Source organism: Prunus dulcis, chromosome 4 (genome assembly GCF_902201215.1).
Source record: "Prunus dulcis chromosome 4, ALMONDv2, whole genome shotgun sequence".
Classification (NCBI taxonomy): Eukaryota; Viridiplantae; Streptophyta; class Magnoliopsida; order Rosales; family Rosaceae; genus Prunus; species Prunus dulcis.
This window is the reverse complement of record NC_047653.1, coordinates 23,971,757-23,994,084: the sequence shown is the minus strand read 5'-3', so window position 1 is coordinate 23,994,084 and position 22,328 is coordinate 23,971,757. Positions and strand designations below refer to the sequence as shown.

Here is a 22,328-nt window from a genome sequence, read left to right as displayed (position 1 = left end):
ATCTAACCTGTGTAAGTTGCTGAAATGAGGCCTGCAAGATGACCTACGAAACTGGACTGACAAGGAGTGTGGCTCAAATTGGTTTTGTCTTTAAGCTCATATTCCTCTTGTGCCACTCAGCCCTTAACATGCATGAATTGTATCAAATGTCATCCCCTTGCTGTCTTAACCTATAAAACACACAAACAAAGGTAAGAGACTGAAAATAAAGAGAAGCTAAACAAAATTACTAAGCAAAGAAGGCATGCAAATGTGTGAAATTATGACCTTATCAAAGTGGAAGCGGTAGTGGCAAAAGCCATTGCCAATTATCGTTCGTCAAAGGATTTTGCGACTCTTATAGATAAAGAAGTTGGCATGGAGTGTGATGACCTTATTTATAGGTTCAAGCGCTTCAACCCAAGCCATAAGCTGAATAAGAACTTCATGGGAAAGATGTTGTCTCTGTCAAAAGACCTAACAGAGGAAATGATAGAAGAATATGAAGGTGAAGATGCCTCTCAGAAGGTGATTGATGGAGATGCCGTTCCCGAGAAGACAGAAGGAGCTTTACCGGACCCTGTTGCTGCTGAGGATGTTGTGCCTGCTTTGATTGAAAAAACTGTCGAGAGAATGATTTGAAGCTTTTTTATTTATCAACTACCTGTGGATATGTATTTCTAATACTTTAAAGAGTGTGACGAAAGGCTTTATTTATTTATTTTATTTTAAAAAACATATATTTTGGGGTCGTTGGACCGTTCTTTTATGATAACCTACTTGTTTATTTTTATGCATATGATTATGCGAATTTAATCGTAGATAATAGTGTTTGCATGTGATGCTTATTATCCTATTGCCGATGGCTAATAATTAAGGAAATAAAATAGGCTACCTGCCGATTATTACCAACGTCTGTTACTGATGGTTAACAAACTTGGGTTTTTTAAAATTTTCAATAATTATTAGTGTTGTCGATGACGATGACCAGTGGCGCTAATAGTCTCGGGTCTCAAGCTTTTCGGCAGACGTGGACGATCAACAAGACAGATAACAAACGATAAGACCTTAGGTATTGGTGTGGCATCAGTCAAAGGCTCTTTGATGCTTAAGTTAACTTTAAGAATGAAATGAATAATGATTTTGATAGAGTAAGGGCTAAGTAGCCGAATGTTCCTGTTATCTTGCTTTTGGGGACTTGTGCCCCTATTTATAGACTTTTAGGGGGTGTGCATCTCGAGTTGTTTATCAATGTGGGACTTTAGGCATTTCCTGAGAGGTTGCCACATGTCCATGTAAGTGATAACTTTGTGAGGCGCCTTCGTTGGCCAGATCGGTAGGATGGGTTGCCGAAGCTCACCTATCGCCGATGGTAATTCATGGGCTTTAGTACTTCACTAGTCTTTGTGGACCCGCTTTGTGAGTCCCATGTTCCACATGTCGCAAAGTAATTGGCCGATAAGATATGGTATAAACGTAGATGATATTTGAGATAAGAATTTGATGATTGAGATTGAGGTAAGAGGATTCAATCCAACGATTGAAAATAAGATGAAATCTTGTCATGTTAGATTTTGAATTGTGTGCAAATAAGAAATAATAATGATGTGAGATGAAATCTTTTCGGGTTCTCAAATTTTATGTACATACGTGATAATAAACCAACAGTTCAAATTAAATTTATTTTACAATCCAACGGTTTATTTAAATAAATTTAAGTCAATTTATTTGTGAAAAAAACTTTTAAAAAAAAATTCAAATTTACATTTCCCCCATTCAAATCGAAACCACGTTCCCTCATTCTGTTCCTCCGCTTTCTTTTTTGACCTCTTTTGACCTCCGTCCTCGCGAGATTTTAGTTTGTAATTCTCCTTTTTGCATTTAAAAAAAAAAAACATTTACATTGTCTGAAAAATCCCATGAAGGAAAGAAAAAACGGAAAAAAGGTGGGTCTTTTCAGGAAGGCGGTTCCATGCAGCTGAGTAGATTGATTCCGACGAGGCCGCCCTATATTGGATTGATTCCACTTGTACCAAATAGTTACCAAATTGATTGTACAAAGAAAGAAAGAAAGAAAGAAAATAAAAGAAGAAAGTGTCCTTCGGAAATTCAAATTTATTTATTTAATTTAATTGAAGAGGAGCTGAAAAGAAGAGACATGTGGCGATTTGTTGTTGACGTGGGCAGCCAGGTGTGCCTGAAGAGGCGTAAAAGCGTCTAACTGGCCAACGTCATCATTGTTCAGTTTCTTCTTCACTATGTGAGTCTCTGAGCGTTTTCGCTGTGGAGGTAAAAGAAGAACAAGAAGGTGGTTTTGATTTGATCGATGGATTGTTCATTCAGTTGGATGGTGGATCCGACTCCGAACCCGGATCCGAATTCGACTCCGTTCAGACAAAGCAAACGGGTCCGGTCCAAGAAACAAGTGGAGTTTACCGGGTGGGGCTCCAGGCGGCTCTTTGAGTTTCTGGAATCGATTGGCAGAGACACCAGCAATCCAATCTCGCAATACGACGTCGCCTCCATCATCACCGACTACGTCAATCAACACAAGCTTCAGCACCCCACCAAGAAGAAGAGAATCGTCTGCGACGACACACTCCACTCGCTCTTCGGCCGCAAAACCATTGGCCGAGTCAAAATCTACGACTTGCTTCACCAACATTTCGCCGAAAATCAACAAGACGACTCAACCGACGACCACGAAAACGACGACGACGACGAAAACCCCTTTTCCAATTACTTCTTAGGCTCAGCAGACGACAACATTTCTCAATCGCAACCTCGACAGCGGAAGCAGAAAAATCCCAAGAGAATCGATTCTGCTTGTCCTCCAAAAAGCAAAAGCTGTTTTGCGGCCGTCATCCCCGAGAATATAAAGCTGGTGTATTTGCGGAGGTCTTTGGTGGAGCATCTTCTTCTTCTTCACAATCAGCAGGAGCAGCAGCAGCAGCAGCCACAAAATCAAGCGTTGTTTGAGGAGGCTAAAGTTGTGGGAAGCCTTGTCAGAATCAAGGCCGACCCTAATGACATCTCGCAGAAGAACTCTCACCAGCTTCTCCAAGTTACAGGTGTTGTTCATGATGATAATGTAAGCAGCAGCAACAGAGGTGTTCTTCTTCGGCTTTCCGGTCTCGTCCTCCCAAAACAAGTCCAAATTTCCGAGCTGTCCGATGATAACTTCTCCCCGGTAAAACCCGAAATCTAATCAATCTACTTAATGGATCACTCCTGTTGCTGCTGTCTAGTTCCTCAAATGCCAATTGGTGTTTTTTTTTTTGGGAACAATTCTAAATTAGGGTTATTTTAATAATTTCAGATGAATACGCTGCCTGCCAAACAAATTTTTCTTCTCCACAATAAAACTCCACCTCCACTCCATATTGTCTTAAAACCTTAGCCTTTTGAAAAATCGATCTTGAAAATTTGCCTCCCTTTTAAAAAAACCCTTTGTGCTGATTAAATTAACACTGTGTCGCCCAAGACCTCCCTAAATGATATATCCTATAATTCAATACTTGATACCAAGCTTATTGTTCTAATGTCACACACGCTGAATCTTCCCTGTTTAAAATGAGATTAATGTATGTTTCATTTGTTGGTGCATTTCTTACCCTGTTCTTGTGAAATTCCTCAAAAGCCTTCTGTCAGTAATTCCTTCTTTTAAGTATGCATCAGGTTCTGGCATTCGTTAATATAATTGTGCATGTTTTATTTATCTTGCCTAACCATTTCTGCTGGTTGCTTTGCAGGAAGAATGTGAGGATTTGCGTCAAAGAATAAAAGATGGGTTGCTCAAGAGTCTTACAGTGGTAACTGCTAATTTCTTGTCCCTGTAAAATTTCTCTTCTTTTTTGGCTTCTATACAAATCATGTTTCCTATGCCAAAAGTAGGTAGTATTTTGGAAACATAGAAAAAAGAATGTTACCACGTCATACGCGAAACTTATGGAACTTTGCTTCCTTTCACATGTTTAGTAACTACTAATCTACTCTATATAACCATCAAGAAGCTTTTTCTTACACAACAGAGGTCTTGAGGTGAAAGCAAGGATTTAGTCTGTTCAAGGTTTCAAAATAAATGGTTTAGTTCCACATGATTACCGTCTTTCGATGCCCAAACACATATGCCATGGTTGAATGGGTGTTAGTTGCATAATAATATGGAAACCAGTTATGGTTAAATGTACTTTTATTCTGGATTTTGTTCTTCTAAATTCTCACCAAAGATATTCCCGAATTCAGACAATGAGTTGGGCAGCATGCCTTCGGTTCCATATATTAGTGTGGTTGAATTTCTCATGTATCTAGTGGCGTGAACTGGTCTTGTTTATCTCTTGTCTACTTAGCATGGCCCTTGGTAGCCAGTACCTGTAAAAGTTTGGAAAGAAGTATTGAATGCGGTTAAGGTAGTTATTTTGGAATACCTTTTAAGCACGTTAAAATTGGATAACTTTTGGTTTTAGGGGAGGTTGCAAACTCTGATTGAGAATCTTAGTAGTAGGTGCTTTTGCTAAAGTTCTGTGTGTTGGAGATTGTCTAATGTTTAATATTTTCTACAAGAGTTTTTGCTGGATAAGGTGTGCCTTTCTGGTCCTTGTGACTAGAAAGGAACGTAATAGATTTTGAAGGGTAGAACATTCCACTGTGGAAGTGATGTCCAATATGTTAAGGTGGTTGTTTGAGTGGTGAATTAGGATACCTGTTATTATCTCACCTTTTGTTGGATTCTGTTTTTGGCTATATACCTTTGTCCTCTTGTATACAACTCAGGTAATGGTGGCTGGGCATTCTTATACTAATGTTTATTAACCTATCAAAATGGGAAGAAGGTTATTTGCTTGGCCAACCATCTCGTTGGTAATTGGATATAATAGGAAACAACAATTTTGTTAGAGCAAAAAGAAATTACAAAATAATATGGACAAGAAAACCATCAGGAACACAACAGAAACCAATAGATGCCCGCCTCCCCAACTAACCAAAATAAAACTCAGATAACAAATTTACTGCTATGTTTGCTAAGCTAAGCTAGTCCTAACAAATATACTCAAGAATTACCTTGGACTTGAGCGTAGTCCACCAAAAGGGTGCAAGTGGGTACCATGAAGCAACGGAATTCATTGCTTGATATAATACTTACTGAGCGAAAGCCATCATGTGTTGTCTTATGTTCAATATATTAAGGGATACTAATTTATACTGCCCTAGGGCCTTCCTCTCTAGAGGGCAGAGGTAACAGGTGAGCCTCTTACTCAGCTACCCCTTGTGGGGGCTTCCTTCATGGCAAACTTTTCAGATAACTGTTAAAGAGGTTAACACCTTTAAAATTATTACTGCTTATTTGTGGATTCTCTCCTCTATGAACGTAGTCAACTTGTTGAACCTTGTAATTTTGGTTGTCTTTGGTGTGGAGTTTTTATTCTCTTTGCCATGCTATTGATTATCAGATCTATGTGCAGAATAGTCTTTTTCTTTTCTCTTTATGGTCAGCTACATATGTTCTAATATTTTACCCTTCATCTTTTTAATCTGTTTGTTAAACTTTTGACAGGTGGAGCTTCAACAAAAGGTCCAGATGTTGCATGAGGATATAACAAAGCATGTAAGTATTCAACTATAGATAAATTTTCATGTCAACAGAAGAATCTCTGTCAGAGTGTTTTGCAAGTTTGTGTATTTTTTCAAATAGGGGCTAAGTTTTTATATTGTTCGTGTGTAATGAACCCAAAAGGAAGAGATGTTTATCGATAATATGCATGCCATGCCAAAATGTTTTTTACATCTTTGCTGTTGCTTGAGGGGTAGTGTTGGAGAATAAAAGTTTATTGTACGTAAAGGATCACCTATGGTACAGGTGTTACCTTGGATAACTGCTCATGTGAGAATGAACCTTTGTGATATGGCTCAAAGGAGAAGGTCTTTTTGATGTTCTCCCTGTTTGTGTGCTGCGTTTAGATGTGGTGCTGAAGGCATGCATCATTTGCGTAGTCATTAGTTGCACTGTCATTGTGGCTAAGGGTGTTTAGTTTTAGCTGGGTTACTCTTGCTTCATGTAATACATCATTATGTGGAAGCTTAATTTTTTTGGGGGCAACAGGGTTGTGGTCTTGGGGAGGTGTGCTGTGACGGCTATTTGTTGCGTAGTTTGGAAGAAAAGAAATAGAAGGACATTTGATGATGTTGGGCGTGGGGAGGTGGTTGACTTATGAGAGAGGGTCTGGTTTGTGATAAATATGAATCAAAGTAGGTCAGAATGTTTGTTTGCCTGGTTTGTTTAAGGGTGCGGTCTAGTTTTGTGAATTAAGTTATTTGGTTGTTATTTAGTTTCATATTGTGATGAGAGTTGTATTCTATTTAAACGCATTGTAGGGTTAGGATTAAGGAATCTCATTCTTTCCCTATTTTCTCGACATATCCTATAGGTGTTGTGCTGTAATGTCCAAAATAAATCATGATCCAAGGGATATCCTTCTTTTCCCTCTACAGACATATAGCATATTCTGCATATGTTAGCTCTCTAACCATATTTTGCAATTCTGCTGATTCCTTATCATCAGGGACTAAATTCTAAACAGAAAATTGATTAACTTTTATTTATTTATATTGGCGTCTCCCTTGTGGGGCTACCACTTCTCACCCAAACTATGGACTTTCTCTGATGCCTGTGATGTAAGTGGAGGTTGATTGTGTGACATTTTCTCCATCTTGTGGTGGATTTGTTTCAGTGGCTCGTGAGAGAACTTGCTTTGTTACAGAAACTAATTGATCGAGCCAATGAAAAGGGATGGCGCCGAGAATATCCTTTCAAAATATCTACAGCTTATATGCCATGCTTTAATATGTTGCCTGATTTGCAGAAGTATTGCCCAATCAACTTTTACTCACAATGAGGCAATATGATTCATATTTTATAACAGAAGTGAAAGAAATTGCTCATTGGATCTTTAACTTGGTTGATATTTTACGCTGTTTGAGTACTTGGAGAGAAGACAATTGCTTCAGACTCCAGATGAACAGGCAAGATTGTTGCATGAGGTTCCAGAAGTCATTGCAGATGAAATAGAGCTAGAAGTTGCACCGAAGGATGCTCCAGATGAAGTACAAGAAAGAAACCACAGTTCACCAACAGATATCCAAAGGGGTGCTTCAGAAGCTCCTATTTGTGATATGCCAGCTCCTACTTGTGATGTACCAGAAGAAGAAGCTCTATTAACTCGGACCTCAGGTGGCGTGGATTCTGAAGGTGCGTTTTTAAGAAGATGATGATTTCATGTCAGATATGCTAAACCTTTGCATCAATAAAATTTTGGGCCTCACTCATGGCCAATTGGTCTTGGGTTTGACGCTCCAAGTTTAACATGGTATAAAGCGGGCAATTCATCTACATGTCAGGCCCAAGTTGCCTAGATGTGCCCCAGGTCTCCCAAATATTCATGTCTTTATGTGAGGGTGGCCTGTTGAGAATATAAACATTAGCTATTTTTGTCATTACATTTTATTATTATCATTATTAATATTGTTGTTGTTGTTGTTGGTAGAAATAAGGAAACAATACCATTTCAAAAAAATGAAAAATGATATTTATGTTCATTATTTTTCAGCAGCAAGCAAGCATGATGCTTCTTGGCAAGAATGGCGGGAACAACCGACAGAGTACTCCGTAAACAGGAGCAATGGTGAGAAAAAGCATGGAATTATAGACACTAAGGGATTTCAGAACCTGGTGGATAAGCTGGTAATAACATCTCAGGTAATTGATTTAAGTAATGATGAGGAAAATGAAGAAAGATATGACGTAAAGGAGATTCCTGGTGATCAGCTGGGGAGCTTGATATGGCATTATTTAGATCCCCAGGGAAACATACAGGGTCCCTTTTCAATTGATTCCTTAAAGTCATGGAGCGATGCTGAATACTTTCCTCCAGATTTCAAAATTTGGAAGGCAGGTCAGAGCCTAAATCAAGCTGTATTATTGAAACGCATTCTTCAGCAGACTTATCCGAATAAAGTTTCAAAAGATTAGATTTTGGTTAGTCATTAGTTCAGGGTTCATCTGTCTTTATCCGAATAAAATTTCCATGCATGATATGACAATCTTGGCTGTCATGGTGATGAATTTTAATGCTTAGAGCTTGCTTTACTGGAAATTCTTGAGATTTCAGATAATTTGATTTGTGCTGGTAATTGAATATGCAATGCTAATTTATACTACGGATTTTGAAATGACGTAGAGGATGACATTTGGCTAAGTATTTTTGTGGGAAATGATCATTCCTTTTGACTTGATTTGGGAGATGTAAGAGGGAACAAGGTAAGGAGTTCAGGTGGCCTGCCCCCGCAGGGTGATGGATGCAAGTAAAATCTCCTCTCTTGAATTGCTCTCTCTTCTTCTTCTTGAGTATTCGTTGATTTGTTTTCTTCAGCTTGTTCCAGCTGCAATATAGACAGCTTTGAGAATATTGTACTAGGGCTCGGTACTGAGGGGCTTGAACTTGATGAACTGGGTGGCTTGGAATGAAAGGTCATGGTGGGTGGCTTCACTATCTCAAGCTTGGGCCTCATCTTCATGTACTGCCTTCTTTCATGAAGTTTGCAAGTCTGCGTCGATGACCATGTCTTGGTCTTCCTAACAGTACTATTAGTAATATTATTAGGAATGCTGGTGCTCGTTATCGTGCCCGCGCTCGTTCTCTTGAGTTGTGCTTGTTGTGCAGGATCAGATGGCGGGCTGCTGGTGCCTGTTAAACGCTGCACTTGTGCAGGATCAGATGGCGGGCTGCTGGTGCCTGTTAAACGCTGCACTACTTCTCGGAAGGCATTTGTGTCGGTTTGGATGAATGTAGTAGTCAAGGGTAGCTTATTACAACCAGTAGTTATGCCTAATTCTGATGTCTCCATGCCCATCTATGGATTGAGCTGGGGTTCACAAACCACTGCCTCAACCTATCCACCTTTGATCATCTATATTTATAAATATGAAAGTTGTCGGATTGAGAATCGGAATGAAGGATTGAGGTTTAGGCTGATAGGAAGACCCAAATTAATAAATAAGGTGGACATAAATTAGTTAAGAAGAGAGAGGTTAGGTTAGTTTAGTTTAGCGCTTAGGTAGGTAAGATTAAAAATGAAGGAATGGTTTCCTGTCGTACAGTGAGAAGCCAGTGAGGGTAAACAAAACTACCAGAATTGCCTCTGCTTTGTTACAACATTTGTTTTCAAAATTACCCATTTTTGGGGGGGACAACCACATGACAGTTGTACTTTTAGCAAAATTGCCATTCATCTTTTACCGCCAATGACTCTGACACGTTGACTTGTGGACTTGACTTTCCAATTTCAATTTCTGACCAAATCATGGTCGGTTGTTAGTTCCATTTTCTATTTTTGTTTTATTACTTATCAAAAACAAATTCTTTTTTATGTACAGCAATTTACATTACAAATGCTAAGGTCGTGGTGTGGTGGTAAACACTACAACTACTTCCAATTTCCTTGCTAAAACATAGTATTGACTCAAAAATACCTACTGTTGAAAGGAAAAAAACAATAAATAATGGTCATTTTCAATGGTGTGAGGATTCGATATTGTCTTCAATTCTCCTTTATCCGCCTCTCGCCAAACATAACTTGTATAACTACATATAATATATACAGTTATATATATATTTTTTTGGGGGAATATATACAGTTATTCTCATATTCGGATGTCTGCACATTATTATCGTGCGGATGTCATTGTGAACATGCAAGAAAACAGAGAGGGGTAGTACAAAATACATAACGTCCGCACGATAATAACTTCTGAATGTCCACATAGGAAAATTTCTGTATATCTATATACTAGCCCCTTGACACATGCTTACGCATATGCCAATTGGTTTTCTTTTTTCTTTTTTGAATTTAAGAAAAGATAATATGGGATTTTGTTTTTAATTTTATTTTATTTTAATATGAAAAATATGAATTTACCATATTATCCTCATTTAATTAATAATTTTAATTCTTAATGTTTGGATTAACCAAAGGCATTTTCTCGTATTTTGAATGTTTCACCATTCTCTGCCTTTTTCTTAAGCAAAATACCAGAAAATGCCATTGGTTAATCCAAACATTAAGAATTAAAATTATTAATTAAATGAGGATAATATGGTAAATTCACACTTTTTCATATTAAAAAAATGAAAATTAAAAGAAAAATAAGATAATGAATCCTATTTTTATGGAACACAACTACCTATTATTTTTTTAAATTCTAAAATAAATTAAAATTTTTTTTTAAAAAAGGACTATCGCAGGCGTGGAAGCGCGTGCAAAGAGACTAGTTATATATAATAAAAGAGCCAATTTATTTGGCAACTTTGGCCAAAAAAGAAAAAAAAAAATTATTTGGCATCAAAATAGATTTATCCTAGTTCCACTCCAGTTTCAATCTTTTTGAGTAATGTTCTTTACAATATTTCTTTAGTGGGAATTCGTTGTTAATCTGTACTAGACTTTCATAACTCAACACTAACCTTGATCAGACATATTGACTGTAAATGATCTTCTTCTTTATGCAACACTGCAATGCTATTTCTCTAGATGAGGTGAGAACTGTTTTAGCGTGTATTGTTGCTAGAGAAGGGACCTTTATATATATGCACAGTCCTGATCTCTTGGACCCCTGTAGTCCAAGAGATTTATGGTCACTCACCGTTGGATGTAAATTCAACGGTTCACTCATTTATGACTTGAATCGGGTAATAATCATTTATGTCATATTGCATATATATATATATATATATATATATATATATTATTTTGAACCATTGGATTAATATCCAACGGTGGGTGACCACAATCTCTTGGACTCCTGTGGTCCAAGAGATCGGGACTGTATATATGCATTACTTGAATGCCTTGCCCATCAAGGAGCAGTCGAGTGTTCCAGTTGCATTAGAATTAGGTTGTTTCAATCCACGTAGAATTAGAAATTCTATTATCTCTTGTATTACAATTAGAATAGCTTTTATATAGAGATAATCCGATAAGTCTGAATATACTTCCTGAACATGCAAACCTCTCGAGTCCTCACATAATTAAAAGACCACAATTCATGGTTAAGACAATGAATTGTCTTACATACGTCATATGTAATAGAAATGCAATTAATTTTGATGAACTCGATAACCAGTTATAGGGCAACGTTAGTTGAAAATCATCACATGCACCATGCCTGACTGGATAGCATTTTAAAATTTTTAAAGACCGATTTAGAGAAGTTACCAAAGTTCATAAAATTTATAAATTTAGGAGAAATTAGGATCTAAAAGACGATTTTTCTTCAATGTTCCATGTCCACTTGAATTCGTTTTGGATTGATCCAATGAATGTCAATTGATGATCCTAATTGTTGGCATAAATCTAGTAAGTGTTAGTCTTTCAAGAATATGAGTTAAACTAAAACATAAACCCTATGTTTTCTTGCAACTCAAATTGAACAATCACAAAAAGTATGATTTTATTTAAGTATCAAGACAAAATTTCTTGATTGAATACTGATTAATTACGAAAATCGTTATATGGTACATTTCATCACTAAATGAAGGATATTATTATTGTTTGATTCATAATGGTAAACTAATGTATCACTGTGTAAAAAATAATTAACGTTTAATTCCCCACCGCCCCCCACACCCCCTCCTCTCCCCTCTCCTCCTTTTCCCACCCCCTCCCTCCCCCCTCCACCCCACCCCTATGCTACTTGCCCATCTCAACTTTTGGTTGCATTCAGGTGCTTAGTTGTCTTGACATGGTGGCTTATTGGCTTTTATTTTATTGTTGTGTTATAGGTTTTTGAGTTGTAATACCTGTATCAACTATTTTTTAGTATTTCGTGTTTGCAGTCTCTACTTGTAGCTTATTTATGAGAGGTTAAAGGTTCTAGTTGCAGTTGTAGTTTTGTTGGGGCATTTGCCTGAATTTTCTATAAATTTATTGCTTTTATGCCTAAATTTCTTTCGTACTATATGACTATGTGTGGGGTACACAAGTAAAGTTATTTTGTAATGCCCTTGAACCTATCAGTCCAAAAGTTGATATTTTTTCCATTGCCAATTTGCCAAACTAACCATTGTCGAAGGAGCTTAGCCCAAAAGAGATAGTTGACCAAGTGCTTGGCATCCTTAAGGATCTTGTAACCCGTCATCCAAAAGAGAATAATCTCTTACGATGTGTTTGGATGGGAGAAATAAACTTGGGATCCAGACAAAATATTTGGCCTTTTAACCTAATTCAATAATTCATCAAAAAATCAAGGAGGAATGCTTGCTGATGAGAATGAAGATATATGAGTTAGTTGAATCTGCCCATAACTTATGGATGGGGAGGAGGATAATTAAAACTTTTGGATGGCCTTGTTTTTTTATTACTTATAAAGAGTTACAATATGAATTATATATATATATATAATTAATATGTTTATATTCCCAAAAAGTTTACACGACAATGCGTCATTGATTTTTACGCAACGCAATAGCTTACATAATTTGCGATGCGATACGGAATCACGATTTAAAACATTGGTACTTAGAACATCTGCAATGATTATTATCAATGCAATTTTATTGCATAAAATTGAATTAAAGCAGTAAAATCTCACTTGCAATTGTGTGATTTACCCTCTATTGCAATTGCAATAAGCTTAATTGAAAAATTCAAAATTGGTCTCTTTTTAAAGATCTCTTTGAGAATATTGCAATAGTACAATTTTTAGTGTTATTAAATTTGGAGTTTTTCTATTTAAACCCCGCACTTATCTTTGTTCACCCCATATTCTATGTTCACCCCAAGTTCTAATCCAAAATTTCACAATTTCTAAGAAAACCCCACTATCTTCCCAAACTATCCCTAAATACACACCCAACCAAAAAAAAAAAAAATCATCAACCTCACACCCCATGCCGGACACCCCATTATCTTGCCCTCACTACTCTTAAGTTCACTTCAACCTCACATTACTTAAAGAGATAAAAATACTGTTGTCAAATGTGTAGCAGCATTATTTTTATTTATTTATTATTATTATTATTATTATTATTAAGTTTTACTAGATGTTTTGGTTTTATTTTATTTATTATTAAAATTCCAAGGAGGTTTTGGTTTTATTTTCAGCAATCACTTCATGGTCACCAGTGGTCACCAGAGCTTTTAATTTTGTATCAGCAATCACACTTTTGCATGTGGCCATCCAAACTTTAGTCTTTCACATACTCTTCAAGATATTTAAGCCAATTCATCAAAAACGAAGAAACTCAAATTGAATTTTTGTTTTTTTTTTAAAGAGAAGGGAAAGACGAGTTAGATTCAGTCTATGGGTGTGAGGATAACTGCCATACCAGCCGCCCAGGAAAGTCAAATTGAATTTGACTTCTTCCAAGTGGTCGGGTGTGTATAGATGTACTAAGGTCAAGTATATGATTTTTTTGTCTTTTTATCCAATAATAAAACTAAAGAGCTTAATACTTTAAGTATTGGGGTGAACAAAAAAAAAGTGTAAGGTTTAAATAAAAAACTCTAAATTTATCCCTTTTATATTATTTGAGTACGTAAAAAAATGTGTAATTAGATACAACTATTAATTTGAAGCTATTGAACTTTATCGTTTCAACTAAAAGTGCAATTCAATTCAATATGCCAAAAAAGATCAATTTATTGAACTATTAATGGTGATGCTCTTAGTACATATGAGTAATAAAGAAAAACGTCTAAAAGACACCTGTAAGTCTTCAACGACAAAGTCTCGCCAAACTGCCTCTTAGACTGGAGGAACAATTCTGCCGAGAAATTCCCAGTAATAATTTAGCATGTGGTCTGTAGGCTTCACTCGTTCCCATTTTCCGGTGCAAAATATTGCATATGCATCAGCTGCATACCTAGCTCAAATAAACAGGAAAATTCAGCTTGCTTGCATCAAGATCAAGTTGTATAACTTGCATGCAATTGGATGGGGAGGGAAGTCAATTGGCTTCTCTGGAGTTTGGGGAGAACACTAGTCTGGACTCTGCAAAATCTCAACCATTAAAGAGAAAATTAACGTTTCACGTTGTGTCACATCATGCCATCAAAATGATACCATTTTTTATCCCTCAAAATAAGGCAGTGCGATCCATGAAAACATGAATTTCATCATGAATGGTTGGATTGCTGAAAGCAACCGCTTTATCCAGGCTAGGCAGGTCATGATTTTATTTTGACATATACATTCGGGAACCATGTACTCATCCTCCAAAACTCCAAAACTCCAGAGAAACCAGACATAGGCTTGGGCTTCTTAAGCATTGCCAAAATAAACAGGAGGAAGAGGAACAAATAGAAAGAACAAGAATATATAAGCAAATAAAAGGATTTTAGATTAGCCAATTTACTTGCCAACACCATGCAACTCAGTTACATAGCTCCAGCTTTCCTCCAAATACTCCTGAGACAATCGCTGTATCATCGCTGCCCTCTTCTTTTGTAGACCAAGACTTTTTATAACCTTTTCTATATCCTCTGTGGCAGCCTCAGTAGCAGCCTTTGCATTGGGACACAAAGTGAAGAGATCTGATATAACTCTTCTTGCCTGCATATAATCCATTAAACAATAAATCCATAGGAACAGTAGGGAAAAGTATTCACATCTTTCATCACTTTGAAATGAGTATTAAAAGTCAAGATCACATTTTTATTTTTTATTTATTTATTTATTTTTTTTCCAATCTACAGTCCAACACCAGATCAAGGATGCCATGAAACAAAACCGTGGACCCATTATATTAAATCATAAACGAAAAAGCATAACTTAGATTAGTAATCTTCAGTGTAGTTTACATAAAGGTATCATGTAGCTCAACTGTACTAATGTGAGAACCTAGACTGCACAGTTAGCAATAGAAAACAGGATTTTATTTTTATTTTTTTGAAAAGCAAGTAAACAGGATTATTTGATAAAACATAACAGTCACCTTCATAAATACTATTTAACAGTTAAGACTGCAGCCATACACATTAAATCAAATTCTAACAGGCTTACTCAAGTTAGCATCTTTTTTTTTTTTTTTTTGGAAACAATAAACTGTTATAAATCCAAATCCTATGATTCTGATTTTAAAGACTTGAATGGCCTGAGATAAATTCTGAGGTTTTAGATAGGAAAAAAAATTCACTAATGGAAATGAAATTATGCAAAGCAATGGACTAGTTGTCACTGGACTAGAGAACTAAGCACCATACTTTCAATAACAGTCTCCACCAGAACCATCATCCAATATATAATCCCAAAGTTAATACTTTCCATACTAATTTGAAAATACATTCTACGTTATCTGTAAGGAAATATTGTTTGAAATTAAAATAAACTTCCAGTCCCTCCTGAGGACAAGTGTAGATAAATTAACTTCAATAACATCATAGGGAGAAGTTCTATAATCTTTCTGCTTGCAAACCTCTTTGCCAATCCTAGTACACAAATGGCTATGTATAGTCATTACCACACAATGTAGAAGTTAAAAAGCGTCTAATGTTCTAGCAACCCAAATTTTAATAAGATCAGTCAATTCAATTTGATGTCATTCTAGTAATTATTCCTTTTCCATTTTCCAGTGCTTTCTTAGAGCAAGACATGGAAATAACTCATAAGCCATGAAGAGAACAACCAACAAAAACAATAAAGCTGGGGGAACTCTACTAAAAGATACAAAGAACAGACAGAAAATGCCTTACGGGTAAGGGGTGGAACTAGTCCTAAATATGCATGTACAATTATCTCTTCTAAAAATCCATGATAATTATGCATTTTCAAAAACCTCATTAAACAAATTGCCTGCAACAAGTGACGGCTATCATTCGGAAGAATTAGATCATATATGCTTCAGTTAGATATAGGGGGTATTTGGTACCATTACTCAAACTATTATGTTTTAAATGAGATGGCATAGCCAGAAGTTGAGCCAATATCTCTTTCTGAAATAAATAAACAAATCATGAACTCTTTCTAAGGCTAATGTTAAGAGACTTGGGTGGGAATATTTTACTTTGCCAATCAGAATGATTCCAAACTAGACTTAACGGTTAATGATTGGTTACTTATTTTAACTACTTATAGTTTTTACTTACTAAATCCCGACTTTCTCTATATATGTACTTCTATGAATCATGCAATTTATAGTAGTCCAAATCTAATAGACATAATACTATGAATGGTCAAGTAATCAAGTGACAAAGTTATATAAAGAAACAAGACCTGCAATCCCGTTGTCCGATTAAGGAGCATGCAAATCACCAATACTCTCCAGGGATCATGGAAATGATCCTCTTGCATGAGACCATATTCTGAGCGAGGAGGAATCCATGTGTTATCTGGAGTTCTTCTTCGGTATGCTTCGTCTTTCTTCTGGGAAGCAGAAAGAGCAGTGTTAATTGCCGGAGATCTCTTACGCCTTTTTTTACTTTCCAACAAGTGGCCATCCACATTATCTTCTTCTTTGGATTCTTTCTGAAAGTAGGAAGAGACCTTAACAGACTTGGAACAAGTTTTTGAACAGCGTTTAGGTGGCTTAGCTTTTGCATCATCAGTCCCATTTACCAACAATTCTTGCACTCCTGATGTTTGGAAGTAAGGGGAAACCTTTCGGACTTCCACACGTGCCATTCTTTGGTGATTTTCATTTTTCCTCCTCTTGGAAGAAACCTTTCCATTTTCTGCACTATTCTGACTCACTTTTTCTTCTTTGAAGGTTCTGCAGGTGCTTGGCACAGTGGCATGCTCCTCAGTTGTGTTCCTGGCACTCTCACTTACTACAATGGAAGAATTGATAATATTATTCAATGGGAAATGGGGTGCTGTTTCACTTTCCTTCTGATATTTTTTCTCCTCCTTCTCTTCTTCCACTTCTTGTTTTTTCACACCACTAATTTGATAATAAGTTTGCAACGGTGTGCCCATCTTCTTCTGTTTGTCAATCTGTATGTTGTTCACGTTAGCACCACCCTTGTATGCAAATTGTGCAAGTACATCCTCAAGTTTCAAAATCCCATTATTACTTTTATTAGCCTTTATTTGGGGATTCATCTCAGACTTCTCTTCCACTTCCTTTTCTTTCTCATTTACTACATTCATCATAGTGCTTGTTTCACGGTTTCCCCTCTTCTTCTTTTTCTTTCCGATGTCATTAGCACCGGATACCTCCACTGAAGTCACATCCTCATTGGCAACACCTGCAGGTTCTATACTTTCATCTTTGTGAATGGCTTCCGGAGAGGTTGGCAGGAACTCTGTAATCTCCTCGGGCTCGGGCTCGGGCTCCAGAGCATTTCTGCAACCACTGTCATCCTTATCATGTCGTGTTACCCTTCTCCTCTTCTTCTTTATGCTAATACCATAAAAAACGTCATTGAAATTTACTTGTTCCTTTTCCTCGGTTTTATTTTCACCAGAAACTTTTTCAATTTCAGCTACTACATTACGGTAGGTCGCAAATTTCTTACCCTTTTTTCCATCTCCCCCTTGATTCTGAAAATAGGGAGAAACCACTCGCTGTCCAATGCATATAGGGGCTTTTCTTCTTCTTTTGTGGTCGGAATTAACATTGGCCTCAAGTAAACCCACATTGCAATTTAGTTTTTCCTTTTTCTTCTTTGTCTTGGGTTTGTTTTCATAAGAAGCCTTTTCAGTTTGAGCTACTACATTAACAACAATGCCTGGATTGGTGGGAGAGGTTGGGAATATCTTACCCTTTTCTCCATCTCCTCCTTGATTCTGAAAATAGGGTGAAACCACCCGTTTGCCATCATCGCATTTCAGAACTTTTCTTCTTCTTCTTCTTTTATGGTTGGCGTTGGCATTGGCCTCGTCTAAATCCACATTGTAGTTGCCTTCTTGTTCCTTTTTCTTCTTCTTCTTTTTCTCTGTTTTATTTTCATAACAAATTGTTTCAGTCTCAACAACTACTAGTACATCACAACTGTCTGAATTAATAATTTTAGTAGAGGTCTTACCTTTTTCTCCATCAACTCCTCCTCCTCCTCCTCCTCCTCCTCCTCCTCCTTGATTGTGGAAATAAGGAGAAACCAGCCGCTTGCCAACGCGTATGGCATTGACTTTTCGTCTTCTCTTATTCTTTCCCTCGCTCTTACCCTTTTTATTTTCTTCTTCTTCTTCTTCATGGGTTTGGGTTTCACTTTGAACTGGTCCACCGGAGAAATTGACATAGAAACCCTCCCTTTTTTTCTTCTTCTTATGCTTAGGCTCGTTATCTTCTTCCTCTAATGGCTGAGGCTGAGGCTGCCTTTTCTTCTTCTTCTTCTTCTTTTCCCTCTCGCCTTCCACCATTTTCCCACTTCCTACTTCCCTCGCTCCTCCTCGCATTCACTGTTACACTTGCACAGCGGTTCTGCTAGTAAAAAAGCTCCTAAGGCCCAGACTTGTTGCACTTTACTCATTCAACTTGGGCCCACAAAACTGGATCAAGAATTCTACGAAATTCTATAATAAAGGTGACTTTTTATGTCAACCTTTATATTAGCCATATGATTATTTCATTAAACTTAAGTGAAGTTACTATTCAGATAACTCATATGACGTTACTATTCAGATATATGGACTTTTCATGTGAACGACTCCAAAAATTATTATGCTATATAGATGGATCCATCAATTTCTTATCTTGACCCAACCTAACCATTATGAATTCTCAAATTTACTATAATTTTTATATATAAAAATTCATCATAGAAGACATAAATTTCTTCTTTTTTTTTAATTTTTTTTTAAAGCATCAAATTTTCTTATTTGGACTAATCCGAACCAAATTAGTCTAGCAATCCATTAGATCTAAACAAACACATAAGTCTTACCTTACCATTGTTATAAACTTTTTCATTTTAGTGAAACATATATTTTATTTTATTTTTATAAAAGAAAAAGTTAGGATTGGCCGAAATACGAATTGTTTATATTTTAACCCCATTTCAACATAAACACAATTATCCCTAACTCATACTCATTTGTTTATTTTTGAGAAATTTGCATAAATACCACATTTTGGGGCTGTGTTCAATTGTCACCTTAACTTTTAATTTTTACTTTTAACCACCTAAAATTTGTAAAGTATTGTAATTTGCGCCTGAGTCTAACAACATTACAATTTCCGTCAAATCAAAATTTTAACTTCATTTTCTGTCAATTCATTCATTATAATTTTAAATTTTAACTAACATAATTTTAAAAAAAAACAAACAAACAAACAATGTAATAACCCAAAACAAAATATCTAAAAAGAAATAAAATATCTAAAAAGTAAGGATAATATCTTCTAGCAAAAAGACAATTTTGCCCTCCCATAATTTAATAGAGAAAAAGTTGACTTTTTGATCGAGAAAGAATTTGGGAATTCCGCTCGGGCCGTTGCGTAGAGCACGGCGAAACGAGTCCGTAGACATGGAGTAGACCCGAATCGGAGTTGTAACGAAGATGATACGATCAAAATACCGCGAAGGGCAAAATGGTAATTTGGCCAAAAAGTCAGATTTTTAACCCCTTTTTCCTTCTCTCTCTCTCTCTCTCTCTCTCCTCATTTCTATCTCCTCCCGATTTTTGCTCCAGCCACCGACCTTTCCTCCTTCTCCAAGACGCCACGGCCGCCACACTTGGAGCCGATCTCCGCCGTTGGTACTAAACGAACCACCACTCGACCGCCGACGTTTCTTGACCCTTCGCCGGAGTTGCTGTCGCCGGAGTTGCTGTCGCCGGAGCTCGCCGGAAAACTCCATTTTCGCCGAATTTCTAGTTTGAACTTTGAGCTCGATTTACTCCTTCAATTCTCCACCAAATCGATCGAGTAAGGCACCAGAGGTCCGGTCGACCTACAGGAGGGACCTACTAAGGGTCCAGCTAGCTCGGACCACCAATGAGTGGACTTTCTTTCGTAAACGATCTTATATGCATGAGTTATATAAATGATTTATATCAATGAGATTATTTAAATGATTTTATAATGATTTTATACAAATAAGCTTTTATAAATCAGTTTATATGGAATTACTTTCATTATTTGATCTTGAAGAAGTTTTATGAACTATTCATTTTGAACGTGATTTGAGCGGTACAATGCTTTGATTTACGTGTCGTTTAGTTACTGAAGTTCCAGAAATATAAAAAGCAGAGTTTGAGAACTCTATCAGAGGAGACAGCAGTTACATTTCAGTTTCACAAGAAAGGCAGTGAGTTATTAGATTTTTCTAAAAATAGTTTATTTTAGAACCACCATGTACCCACCCTTTATTTGGTGATTACCCAGAGTTGGACCGATGTCTACGGACATCCAGTCCGATTTCAGTTTACGTCAGTGCACTTGACTTTGCCTCACGAGTTACGGGGACGCTCGGACCGTGAGTGCCAGGATTTGCGGCTCGGCAGACTTGGTGTCCCGAGACCTGCCAGGATTGCGGCTCGGCTGACTCTGTGTCCCCGAGACCTGCCAGGATTGCGGATCAGGCTGACTACGGTCCCCTGCATCCTGCCAGAGCGACTCGAGTGACTTGGTGTCATCGAGGACCTGCCGGCGGATCAGGCTGATCATAGTCCCCTGATTTCGCCAGTTTGCGGCTCGGGTAGACTGCGTGGCGCCCGAGACCTGCCAGGGGAATTGACGGATATGACAGGGGTACAAATAGGTGGTATTTTCAAAGGATTTTGAGTTTTCTTTTATTCAATTATGACTTTCAGTTATTTTATATCAGTTTCTTTGATATTCGTGCATTTATATCTTTACATATTTGTTCAGTTATACAAGCACAGTCATCAGTAGGTTTTTACATGCTTATTTGAATACCCTGTATTGAAATATAGACAAACCCTCGATTTAGATCCCTTCTTATTTTTAAATGGGAGTTATTATGTTTATAAAATTGTTTTCAAGAACATTATTTTTGTCCACTCACATTTTCAACCTGTTTTTCGCCCCCAGGCCGTAGAAGTGCGCAGGATCCACCATCGGGCCATCCCTAGCTTCCGCACCACCAAGTAAGGTAGAGTTTTGTGGAAAAATTCTTGAAATCCTGTGAACTTTAGAATTTGCTCTGATATCTGATTTTAGTGGAAAACTGAAGCTGGCAAATAAGTGGTTATCCTATTCTGGCAGTTGGTGTGAAATTATTTGATTGTTTAACAGGTAAAAAAATTTGGGTTTGGTCAAATTACAGGGGAGACTCTGCCGAAATTCCGGCAGAAGTCTAAGGGAGAGTTTAAAAAGAATTTGAAACAAGAAGGGTAAAAAGGTCCTTTGTGCCCGACATTCGCCAGGTGTCGGACACGCACAGGACTTGGCTCGAATTTCAAAGTGGAAATTGGGTCGGGTCCTGTCAAACAAACCTAATTATCCATGGCTTCCCCCACCCCCTTCAAACACCGCCTTCCCAATATCCCTCCCCCACCCCTGCACAGTTCACACAAAACAAATCCGAACTAAGTATCATCAAAAATCACAAATAGAGTTCAATGACGGTGATGGATTACTCTCCCCTTTTTTTGGTGGGGCCATGCCCAAAAGAGAACACTAAACTATAGCCCAAGGCCTATAGAGACCACGCAGGTCATTAAATAAAGGACCTAATACTATCGGGAGACACTTGAAAGGTACAGAGACCCAAATCAAGACAAGAGCCCAAGTTAGCAAGTCTATCAGCCACTATATTGCATTCACGATAGACATGATAAATAGAGCAGCCCAAACATTTTTTTTTTATGTAGTCTTGGTAGCCCCATAACGAGGTAGCAAGAGGGTGAAGGGCATCCACAACTTTATTGAGAAGATGCACTGCAATGGCTAAGTCAGATTCCAGCACAACATCACTACAACCCATATCCCAAGAAAATTTGAGACCATAGTAGATACCCCATAACTCAGCATCTAATACTTGACCATAACCAATATTAATAGCAAACCCTTTAACCCACATCCGAGAGCTTGATCTAAGAACACCACTAGCAGCAATGTGACCAGTCTCTCCATTTCGGCAAGCATCAATATTAATTTTAGTCACTCATGTAACAGGGTATTACCAACATAGAGTGGCTAGGGAGCGAATGGGTTTATGAGCAAGATCAGTGTTGGCATGTTGCCAATCTACAGTAGCCAAAAGAACTATGTGACTGGGATTGGGAGGGAAGACAAACCCAAGATAAAAAATATTCTTGTTTCTCCATTTCCAAGGGAACCAGCATCGGAAAGCAAACAAAGTAGAACACACAACCCCATACCTTATTAAGGTGCAGTTGTGTAAATTTTTTCTAGCCCAAGTAATCCAGTTGTCATCCTGCGACAAGTTCA

At 37.3% G+C, this 22,328-nt stretch overlaps 3 protein-coding genes across 4 annotated transcripts; 1 reads left to right on the top strand and 2 right to left on the bottom strand.

Moving 5' to 3' along the window:
- Positions 1-1,925: 1,925 nt before the first annotated feature.
- LOC117626128 (uncharacterized protein At5g08430-like) lies at positions 1,926-8,193 on the top strand. 2 transcript variants are annotated; one of them, XM_034357779.1, is made up of 6 exons: positions 1,926-3,169; positions 3,732-3,791; positions 5,534-5,584; positions 6,708-6,778; positions 6,948-7,225; positions 7,584-8,193. In XM_034357779.1, the coding sequence occupies exons 1-6, from the start codon at positions 2,306-2,308 to the stop codon at positions 8,003-8,005; spliced, it is 1,746 nt and encodes a 581-aa protein (XP_034213670.1). In that variant the 5' UTR covers positions 1,926-2,305; the 3' UTR covers positions 8,006-8,193. The 2 variants fall into 2 exon arrangements, with proteins under 2 accessions (XP_034213670.1, XP_034213672.1); XM_034357781.1 differs by having other exon boundaries at positions 1,927-3,169; positions 7,587-8,193.
- Positions 8,194-8,250: 57 nt separating this feature from the next.
- On the bottom strand, positions 8,251-8,886 carry LOC117625657 (VQ motif-containing protein 31-like). Its single transcript, XM_034357183.1, has one exon. It carries the CDS (start codon positions 8,884-8,886, stop codon positions 8,251-8,253), a length of 636 nt encoding a protein of 211 aa, XP_034213074.1.
- Positions 8,887-13,650: 4,764 nt separating this feature from the next.
- Positions 13,651-18,331, bottom strand: LOC117625656 (glutamic acid-rich protein). The gene is made up of 4 exons (XM_034357182.1): positions 17,998-18,331; positions 16,244-17,907; positions 14,388-14,584; positions 13,651-13,895 (listed from the first exon to the last, which is right to left on the bottom strand). The coding sequence occupies exons 1-4, from the start codon at positions 18,329-18,331 to the stop codon at positions 13,778-13,780; spliced, it is 2,313 nt and encodes a 770-aa protein (XP_034213073.1). The 3' UTR covers positions 13,651-13,777.
- Positions 18,332-22,328: the final 3,997 nt, after the last annotated feature.